The 11453-nt window shown below is 35.1% G+C and overlaps 1 protein-coding gene across 1 annotated transcript; it reads right to left on the bottom strand.

The window, feature by feature from the left end:
* Nucleotides 1–804: 804 nt before the first annotated feature.
* LOC115243048 lies at nucleotides 805–10542 on the bottom strand. The gene is made up of 8 exons (XM_029819722.1): nucleotides 10257–10542; nucleotides 8446–8617; nucleotides 7063–7180; nucleotides 6624–6768; nucleotides 6447–6534; nucleotides 5762–6134; nucleotides 1766–5327; nucleotides 805–1343 (listed from the first exon to the last, which is right to left on the bottom strand). The coding sequence occupies exons 1-8, from the start codon at nucleotides 10318–10320 to the stop codon at nucleotides 862–864; spliced, it is 5004 nt and encodes a 1667-aa protein (XP_029675582.1). The 5' UTR covers nucleotides 10321–10542; the 3' UTR covers nucleotides 805–861.
* Nucleotides 10543–11453: the final 911 nt, after the last annotated feature.

Raw genomic sequence — 11453 nt, 5'->3', positions numbered from 1 at the left:
ATATAATGATAATAATATTTTTAGTATTTTTCTATAACGATTGTAAAGAAGTGAAATTATATACATTAATAATAATAATTATATAATTAATAAATTATACACAAATATATACTTATATATACTATTTTTGATATGTATGATTTAATTGATATAATTGATATAACTTTTTTAATAACATGCTCTATGTCAACAAATAATTCATTGAATTATATTACTATATAAAATTATTATTAGTTTGATGCAAAAGATTTGTTGTTTTGTCTATCTAATACCTTACCTCATAAATGATATTACTTCAATATTACTTTGTTTTCATAAGTTTCTGTGTGTTTGGCATTGATTATATATATATATATACATATTACGAAAAACTATACAGAAACTTTAATCTTATTTTATAGGAATTTAAAAAAAATTTAATCATTAAGAAAATTATAGTTAACGGCAAACGTAGCTGTGCAACCACGCAGCAAAACATTAAAATTTAAATATTAACATAGAAATATTATCTTACAAAGCTTTATATAATATACAATATTGCAAGGTAGAGATGACGTTTAATGAAATAAAATGCTCTACAACTTGCTTCTAGCGATATCTAACTAAACATCAAAAATATTTTATGCAGAATCTTCTATGCAGCTAGTCTATCTCTTTGCTGATACTAATCTTGAACACGCTGAACGGTCTATCTCTAAAAGTCTTCCTAGGACGAGTTATTTTTCACTTTTGCTTTGTACATATATTTACAAATTTACAGTGCCACACAGCTTGAAGAACACATTTATCCACTCTGTATAGATCGTTTTTTCTTTTTTTTTTTTTTTACAGCAGTGACTTCTCATAATGAAATAGTATTGATCATCGACTAGTCTTCTTACGCCTTCGTTTTGACTCACCGGACGGATTCCATTCTGGATCAACATCGGTGTAACAATAATTTACCTTAGGAACGTTTCTCTTTGAGCTTCTCGTTTGTCTAATAGATGACTGCATTTTTTTCGCCTTTTTACACGTGCTATCCTGTTCCATTGTCTCTGTAGTTATACGTTTCAGAGATGTCGGATTCGTTGCTGTTATGTCTCTACGCTGCGCAGGTGTTTTAAACGTTCTGTCTTGACAACGTTCCAGACACACTGCGTTAGTCTGATCACCGTTCGGTCGAAACTGGCGTTCGTGATTTCTTGTACTTTCTTTCACAAGATTGTGATGTGCATTAGAAATGTGGATATCTTTGCAGTAATCCCTTCGCACTATATTCGAATTGAAGTGATAACTGCCATGTGGATTATTCTCCTCTTCAGTGGGGGATAATTCGTATGATGATTTAATAATTTGTGTAGGATGCTTCTGTGTACTATCTAATGCTTCTAAGGCTGCTATGGATATCATGGGAATTCCAGGATAGTTATCCAATTTTTCCGCCTTGATGGGTACCTTTTCATACACCATAGACATCATGGCGTGAGCCTTCAATCTCTTTTTCAGCGGCAACTTGTTCTCCATATCTTTCTTGAATAACTTATCCGGTTCTCTTTGCACGTCCAGTTTCTCCAACGTATTATTTTGTAGCGATACTCTTTGCTCTATTTTACGCAATATTTGATCGTCATACAATTTACTTATTACCGCTTCACTTTTTGTCCTATCGTGCTCTTGGACGGCGGATGTTTGTACTGACGAATGCGCGGGCAAAAAATAAGAATTACTTTCAATACAAGACACATGGGAATCTGTGGCAGGGTTGATTTAATAATTTGTGTAGGATGCTTCTGTGTACTATCTAATGCTTCTAAGGCTGCTATGGATATCATGGGAATTCCAGGATAGTTATCCAATTTTTCCGCCTTGATGGGTACCTTTTCATACACCATAGACATCATGGCGTGAGCCTTCAATCTCTTTTTCAGCGGCAACTTGTTCTCCATATCTTTCTTGAATAACTTATCCGGTTCTCTTTGCACGTCCAGTTTCTCCAACGTATTATTTTGTAGCGATACTCTTTGCTCTATTTTACGCAATATTTGATCGTCATACAATTTACTTATTACCGCTTCACTTTTTGTCCTATCGTGCTCTTGGACGGCGGATGTTTGTACTGACGAATGCGCGGGCAAAAAATAAGAATTACTTTCAATACAAGACACATGGGAATCTGTGGCAGGGTGTATACACTGTCTGCAATGCGTGACTATATCATACGTACAATTTAGGCATGAGCAGTGCGATCTACCGCATGAATTGGCAGATTTTGTATGGGAATGGAGCGAAGTTGTGGAATTAATTTGTAGACTACACGATACGGAAGTGCAATGCTTGTGATACGGCATGCAGAGATCTGTACCGGCAGCACAATTCCCGTAAATCGAGGATATCGTTGTGGGATGAGTGACTGGAATATGTAACGAATGCTGCGAATCAATCACTTCGTGCGGATGCGTATGTATTCCGTTGCATCCTTGTATTCCGCAATTCGGTGTAATATGATTGCTAAACTCTTGTTTAATATTCTGTCTATAAGTAAGGATGGATTTGGATTTTCGTTTATCGATCGACTTGCTGCTGATGCTCACATTCGCAACATTCGTGTCCTGATAAATTTGCGATGTCGCGGGTAATGTCACGTCGGCCGACAATGAACCTTTCTTACCATAAGATTTCATCTCTGCGATACTCATCAAACTACTTTCCTCCTCAGGTTCGATTTTTATACTCTTGTTCCTGCCGACAGAAAACTTATTTTCTTGACATGATAATTCTTTGCCATATTGCGGCAGATCCAAATTAAAAGAAATATGCTCCGACATATTAACGACTTCAAACGATGCACAATTCTCTGGTGGGATCATCCAACTTTTCTCCTTAACTGGACAATTCTCATCGTCGCTATTGTGATCTCGTGCATTTTCTACTGCTTTATTGATGATGTATAAATTGCTATTGGGAGACTTTTGTAAGAGCACAACTGTTTCCCCGTTTAATATAACGTTCGTATTTTCCTTTATCGACTGCACATTATTTTCTACCATATTTAAATTGTTAGACAACGTGTCCGTTTCATAATTTATAGTGGTTTCAACGATATGCGGAACGCTATTGCTTGAATTGTTTACGCGATCATCGGGATTTATATCAGTTGTCGATGTCACTTCAACATGAAGCGCTACTTTGTCCAATGCGTCCTCTGGATAAATTCCAACTATTTTATTGATTACGTCAGCAGTTGGGTTTTCCAAAATTTGAGAAACTGTATTCGACAGGTCGTTGGTACCGACTTCATCGTCGGTAGTTTGATTATAAGAATCTCTTAACGATGCATAATCTTTAACTTTGATTTGTTCACATTGCAATTCACGCTCAGTTTTTAGATGAGATACATGTTGACTTGCGATAACATTGGCTAATAATGAAAGCCCGTCTATATTATCCTGTAATTCTGCATCTTGAATGATACATTTATCTTCTGATGAATCCCGAATACTTTTTGTGTGAGATATTTTATAAAGCTTTTTCAGTAGTTTATGATCATGTGTTTGGTCAAAATTATGATCTTTCTCATCAACTTTTGTATGCAATACAGAAGATCTTTTTAATTCTTCTACATTATGTTCTTTATCATAATTCCTTTTGGATTTGAGTTGTGCACCTTCTTTATGATCTGTTTTCAGGTCGATATCTTTTTCATCATTAACCTCTTCTTTTTTTGAACACAGTGATGTATTGAAGATATTAGAAATATTTTTCTTATCAGCTGTGCAATTTTCAAAAATAGTTTCTCTGATTTTATGATTAGAGGCTTTACTATTTCTTATGTTATCGCTTACTTTGATGCAAGTACCAACTTCTAAATCTGTTTGTACATTAGAATGGTCTCCATCCGTTATATTAAGACTTATAGTATTATTTGCAATATTGTGTCTTGCTGATACATCCTGAGATTCAGGCTCCTTTGGTTGCTCTATATTTCCAGTAACGCATAAGTGTTGTAACCGTTCAGATTCTATTGCATCACTTATTGGTACCTCTGGATTATTTATAGTTGTTGTAGTAAAAGTTTCAACTGCTATTGCGGAAACTGCATATTTTTTTTTATTTAATTCATTGTCGACTACAGTTGATTTCAAACACTGCGTTTTGTTATTCATTAATTTATGAATATGTTCTTGCGCAGATTTTTCATTGTCAATGAAATCATCTATTCTTTTGTCAATTGTTTCATCTTTTTCATCATTTGTATAATGCGTATGTATTGAAGACGAAATTACATACAAGGATTTATCTTTAGTTGTACTAAGATAATTAGCATTATGATTAGAATCAACATCTTCATCTTTGGAATTTTGGGTACATATCGCGGGAAGAATATTTACAGTTTTAGAGTGCTCTGTTCCTAAATCACAGATTTTCCTTAAACTTTCAACTTTTTTACATGTTTCACTTTCAGGCGGAGTATCTTTTTCTAGCAGTCGTTTAATCACAGTCTGTGCATTATATCTATTGTTCATTTTTTCATCATTCTTTGCGTCCAAAGTAGTATTAACATCATGGCATTTACTAATGTTATTAGTGTCATTTGAAACATCCAATAACAATTTTGTAGAAATTTTAGATTTATTAGACTGTGGACTATCAACGATTACAGAAGAAGAAACTGTTTGGGGTATCCCAACAATTTTACTTTTGTCACTGCTGTTCACATCCATTAATTGTTTTGTAGATATTGTGTTACCATTAACCGATGTACTTCTATATTCTGTTTCAAAATATTGTATTGATTTCATTTTATCATTATCTAATTTTATGTCCCATATTGCAGATGCACTCGAATTATTCTTTAAACATGTATTTTCTGTGGCAGATATGGATTGAAGGAAATCTTCCAATTGCTGATCGAGAGCCATTTTCTTCAAGGAGGTTACATTCTCTGCCATCTGCTGTTTCTTAATCTTCTGTGACGCTCTTATAGCTTTTGTGTCGAGTTTTCTCTTAGCTTCTTCAAGCCATGCAACTTTTCTTGATTTCCTCTTCTTTATACATCGTTCGAAAGCAATATCAGTTGTGAGATCAATTATTACAATTTTATTGGATTTTTTAGCCTTCTTTTGTGGAAGCACTTTTGGTTTTATCTGCTTAAGAATAGTCCGTGCTACAGAAATATTTGTAGAAATCGTGCCTAAAGGTTTAACATTTGTTTGTTCTGTTAAATTTGAGGATTTTAAATTATCTAATAAAACAGAGTCATTTTGTGTATTCTTATTTGAGAAAGTAAGATTGGACTTATTTTTTATACAATCCAAATTTTCATTTTCGCGTGATGTAACTTCCAGCTAAGGATACATACAAGCTTCATTATTCTCCTATCAAAATAACCTTAACCTATTACCTTAACTATTGTCTTTATATAAATCTCATATTAATAAAAGTAAATTAAACTGTATAATATAAAGATTTAATATAAAAAGATTTTTTTAATGTAAAGATTTTAATGTAAAGATTTTACACCTCTTTTACAAGATATTTGTTCTAGCTTGATATTATTACTGATTACATATATTATATGAAAATCTATTAATTATGATTAATGGATTTTACAAAATAGAGATTTCCTGACAATTGCATAAAAATGATTTCTCTCTATCACTCTTTCTCTTTCTACTCATATAAGTAAAGTTCCAATATTTGAAACTGATTTTATAATTAATTAAGTATTAAAACAAATGATATTTATAAAAATATGAAAATGATAGCAAAATATATATACCTGTTGTAAAGCAGTTTTCTTGGATAAGTTTGGAGTAGTAGTTGCATTTTCACTTTTTTTCTGCCATATACCTTCTCTGGTCTCTCTACAGAATTGTATAAATAATTCGCAGCATTTTCTTATGTCAAATTTCTGCTGCATTAGATATCTTGCTGGATTTGGTTGACACTTTGGCACTTTTGGTAATACATCTTCTAACACGCACGGTGGGAAAGCAGCTGGTGGTGCTCCCAGAGAGGCAATTGCGGTTGTAGTAATTTGACTTTTCACGGCCATATCGCTATTTACCTTTCTCCAAAGATAATAAATAAGAAGATAACGAATGTACATAATATTTGATTCGGGATGCGCTGGAATTTTATTAGTTACTTTTCTGAAATCACATAAAAAAAAAAACATATAACCGTACAAGAAATTTTAATATATACACCTTTTAAAATGCAAAAATGATTTTCTAGATACATTTTTAATATAAACATTGAATTGACAAATAAAAAGCTACTAATAAATAATTGTGTATGAATCATAAAAAATAAAAATAATTATGTAATATAAAATATATTTTGGACGGTATAATTTTGATGCAATTATATAATATAATTTCAAATAGTAAGGTAAAAAATGATATAGGCTAAAAGATAGCCTCAAATTTAGATTGTGTTTACATCTTATATTATATACTTACTTCATTATCGGATCTAAAATACGGTGATAACCCCGGCACATAAACTGTATTTTTATCAAAGTATCTAACAAATGTTCGGTAGAATGTTCTGGATAAAAAGTATAAAGAAATTTTATTTTTATCAGTAATTAAATCGATGAATTATACACATATATAAGTAATGCTTAAAATACATACCTAGATATATATAAAGACAAGAAATAAGCCTTGTACATATTCTACTATGATCTTCTTTACTTTTTCTTGAAGCTTTTAATTCCATATCTATGTACAATGCCAATAAATCGGACATGTTATTTAAGTAAATAAATCTATTACGGTCCTGAAAAAAAATTAGTTTTGTTTGTTTAATTAAATAATATTATTAGAAAAAACTGCATGTACAATAAAAATAAAATTATACAAATAATACAATAAAATTGAAATTTTTAATTCCATGTCTATATATAAATGCCAATAAATCGAACATATTATTTAAGTAAATAGATTTTTTATTACGATTTTGAAAAAAAAAAAGATTAATTTTGTTTGTTTGAATATTATTATCGAAAGCTGCATAAACAATAAAATAAAAATTGTATAAATGTGATATAGTAAAATGGGCTGTTGAACTTACCTCAGAAAGCTCGCGATAGATATATAAGAACAAAAATAAAGTTTCACTAATAGAATCCTTCAGCTTGGCTGCTTTTAAAGGCTTTGTATAACATTCATTCACACTGATACTTACATTTCTGTAATAAAAGGATAAAAAATATACATTTAGATTATAAGCAATAAAATGCTTATAATAATACATATATATATATATTAATTGTAACTTAGTTGTATAAAGAATGAACAGTAAATTCAAGAGATGATTTACAAAATAAATGTATGTTACAATGTATACACTTTTCTAAATAAGAGTAATAAAAATTATTAGTAAATGTCAAGTATATTAAAATTTAAAAAAAAATTGATTACATTTTTATAAAGTTGAATATATTAATGGAATAAAATATTACTAATCTATTAAAGTATAATTGTTGTAAAAAGGAATATGTTAATGGAATATAAGATATAATGTTGATAACTTATAAATCCTTGTACATTTATAAATTATATTTAGTTTAATAAGTAGATCGGATTATATAAATACTTTCTTCACAAATATGTAACATATATATATCATATAAGATAATATCTTTTTGACCTTCAGACTGTTACAATTTGATTAAGTAATTGAGAGGGTCAATGTAATAGCAGAATGACCCTCGAGATCAGTTTAATAATGATACAGTATAAAGGAAATGATGTGTGTAATGCACACTAACTAAGACTTTTGAAGAGAGTTAATCAAAAGAAAATAATAAAAATAGAATACATCAAAAATTATGGATTAAAAATGCCTTTTATGTCCCTATATTACAATTATTATATAATAATGTCATTTAAATCTTAAAATACAGATATAGATAAATGCACATTATATCTTAAAACATTAAACGTTTAAAATCATTGAGATTTCTGTTTTTACATACACAATAAATTATTAAATAACTCTTATATTGCTTGCAAAATTATCATTTTTAACACATTAATCTAAATAAATTTAACTCGTAAATATTTCAATTATTGTAATTATTGTAATTATTGTAACTGCTGTAATTAATATATTTATTAACATATAATTTTCTCCTTTTTTAAAATTTTATTTATTGCAAAATATGATTAACAGAAATATATGAAATTTGTTGCAATATTTTAATTAACATTCACGTAGAAACAAACACAAGGATAAATAAATTTAAAAATTTTCGAAAGTTACTTAATAATTCAGATTTTATATAAAGCTCCCACAAACACATTGATTACTTATTTTTAGTCAAGGATGTCAATAAGTGAATATGTAGTGTAACACACATGTCGTGCAATAGTATCCTGACACCAGTGCTCAAAGCAGTAATACTGGTGAGTTGCATATATAGTATTACAGGAAATACCGAGTGTAGATTACCTGATATAATACTGCATAAGCTCTGCCAAAGAAGCCATACTTTTGTCTGCGTATATACGTTTACACATTTTCTTAAACTCTGAGACCCATGGAAATAATTCTATAACTGTTGATTTGGCGTCGTCACTGTTTATTTTAGACCCTCCATTGTTAAACATTGCGTTTTTTATATCTAAACATCAATCAAGACGTGCGTATTTTTTAGCATATCTCCAGCCGCGTTAAACACAAAAACGGACAATTATAACAAATTTTTACTAGAAACTACGCAATGTATACGTGTGTATGTATGCGCGTATATATATAAAGATATCAAATATCAGTTGATAAAATATCCCGATTGCGACTATATTGTGAAATTTATGTCACTTTTTCATCTCGATTACGACAATCTTTAACACGATTTTATTTAAAAAAATAGTTTCCGCCAATTAAAAAATTCATCTAACGATTTTAACGGGGTTTCGAGAAATATCGTCGTTTTGGTTAAAAATATCTAATAACGCGTATCTGACTTTTTTTGCCGCATCGAAAGAAGAGAAAGCGCTCTCCGCCAATGCAACTGTTAGATTCTTACGCGAAATGAAAGGAAACAAAAATTCAGGCACGTTTTAAAACTACTCATTTTCTTACAACCCTGACCATTCTTAACATCTGCCGCAGCAGGTGCAGAGACCCATGCAGACTATAAATTGCCCAAAAGCCGGTTGTATATTTCTGTAACGTTCACACAGCTGAATGCCACATTTTCCGAGCCGTTTCACGACGTAGTTTCGAGGGAGGGCGAGGGAGGGCGAGAGACAGGCAAACGGACCCTAAAACGTTCAGAGTCACCGGAAACCGGATTCCTAAAACGCTCGTTAAACTCGCATGTCGCTTTTGAAATTTTTCAATCGAGATTACGTTAATCTCTTGGCATTCCGATGTTTTTAACGCGACTCACCGGCGAGTGTCGAAAGCCGATAAAGTAATATCGTCGCCAAGGAACGCGGACAACGCCAATAGTAAATCCCCGAGGACGTATCGATTGTCTTGAAACGACGTCGAGCGAATTCGTGGAATATACTTCTCCGATGCGTTCGTACGTTAGCGACGTTCTCTGTCGTAATTCTTATACCGAGATGAAAAAGTCAAGGAAATAACAATGGGCATCCGCGTTCGTCGTTCACGAACGAAACGTGGGCCCTCCCCCCCCCCCCCCCCCGGGTTCGAAGCACGAGCACCAGGCTTTTGTGTTCGATCTCGAAAGTTCGTTTCGAGGAACAAAAATGTGCCGGGTTCTCTCGCGTTCTCTCGATGCACCACGCGAAGAAAAACACACTTGTATTTCGAGTCACGTCGTCGTCAGGCACTCGCACCTCGGCACCGTTCATCGACTTGTATTTTGTACACACATGAACCAAGAAGTTTAATCACGAACTCGTGAGCGGCCAGGAGAAAGAGAGAGAGAGAGAGAGAGAAAGAGGAAAGAGGAAAGAGGGGAGAGAGAGAGAGAGAGAGAGAGAGAGAGAGAGAGAGAGAGAAGGGGGAGGGGAAAGGCCACGCGGCTAACGCGTTGCTCTCAGGATCGGGACGCGAACAGAGTTCGTAGAGGTAAAGGTCGAGGTGATAAACCGATAGTTGAATGACTGCGACGATAAATGACGAATCGATCGCGACGGGCTGGCTAGATGCGGAGTTTCGGCGTGGGAGACGCGCTCGTAAACACACGACGAAATTCTCTCGACCGCGAATTCCGTTTCGAGAATCGCCATCGGTCGAGAAGGGATTTTTACACGTTGGCGGCTCGAGGGAATTGATGCACCACGTACCTTGTACCGCGCCGATCTGCTCGCCGTTCGCGGCTACCGCCACCTCCGGCGCGGCGCAGTTCATTCTGTACGTGCCGGGTACGTCCGTTGTACGGATCCGGGGGGATGGTATATATTACGTAAAAGCGTCCCTCCTGGTCGCAGTATACCTCATGTTAGGGGGGATCGAACCGAGACTACTATCGCGTCCACGTCTTTACGCATACTGCGCTCACGTCAACGGCCATATTGACACTGACGCTTGGCGCAGCTACCGCGAGAGAGCGTGCTCCGCGCCCCACCGTCACCACTACCACCACCCCACCACCACCGCCACCACTACTACTGCCGCTACTACCACTACCGGTCACCACCGACCGGCGCTTTGCCTCTCTTCCTTTTTTTTTATTTCTATGCTTTTATTTTTATTTTATTTTTTTTTATTTTTTTTATCTTGTTACGGCTCTAGCTTCACTTTCTCTCCGCGTCTCCGTTTCCCGCTCGTTCTCCCTTCGCTCGTCTCGCTCGTTACGATTCCTGCGACACGCGAGGACATCGGCCAGCATACTGTCGCGAGGACGTGCACGATGTTGCCGCAGCGCGGCAACGGCTATCGATGTCGGGCGCATTCGAAACATCGAAACTTCGATACTCGTCGTTCTTTCTCTCTCTCTCTGGCGCGCGCGCGTACATCTCATCCCTTATTCCGTTAGTCTGTCTCTCTTCCTCTCGGGAGGGGGTTACTAGCGCCGTTGGCGCGGAGTTTTAGAAATGAATGGCTGATTCGTCGGCCGCCCAGGTAACCCGGCCAATGGAAGCGCGATGCACGCGCGGCGCGCAAATCACGAACCGAGGACACCGTTATCCCTTCTCTGCGGCGGGCCCAATCAGATACGAGCAATTAAGTAATTGCGGGACACGCGCGGGCGCGCGCTAGACGCTACCATCTAGCTAGAGCGATGGTACTCAAACCCAATACCCGCTCACAATCCTCGAACGAGTACCTGGGATAGTCCCCGCTCTGAATAGGTATCGATACGCACTTTGGGAATATTAACAGAGCCGCAAGACTCGCGAGGATTCAGGCGAGCATCGGAGCGACTATCGATTCGAGTGGAGTCAACAGACTATGTTTTGAAATCGCGCGCTCTCGCATAATAGGAGCGCGCAAGGTAAGTGCACTTTTTCCCACCACCACCGCCGCCGCCGTTATATACC

This window comes from Formica exsecta, unplaced genomic scaffold (genome assembly GCF_003651465.1).
Source record: "Formica exsecta isolate Colony F162 unplaced genomic scaffold, ASM365146v1 scaffold672, whole genome shotgun sequence".
NCBI classification, from domain to species: Eukaryota; Metazoa; Arthropoda; class Insecta; order Hymenoptera; family Formicidae; genus Formica; species Formica exsecta.
This window is presented reverse-complemented; position numbering and strand designations above follow the sequence as displayed.

Coding starts and splice junctions, on each gene's coding strand:
- LOC115243048 (XM_029819722.1), bottom strand. CDS start 10,320: ATGAACTGCGCCGCGCCGGAGGTGGCGGTAGCCGCGAACGGCGAGCAG. Junction 7,181..8,445: donor CTTATGCAGTATTATATCAG/GTAATCTACACT, acceptor CTTTTATTACAG/AAATGTAAGTATCAGTGTGA. Junction 6,135..6,446: donor ATTTTAGATCCGATAATGAA/GTAAGTATATAA, acceptor ATGTGATTTCAG/AAAAGTAACTAATAAAATTC.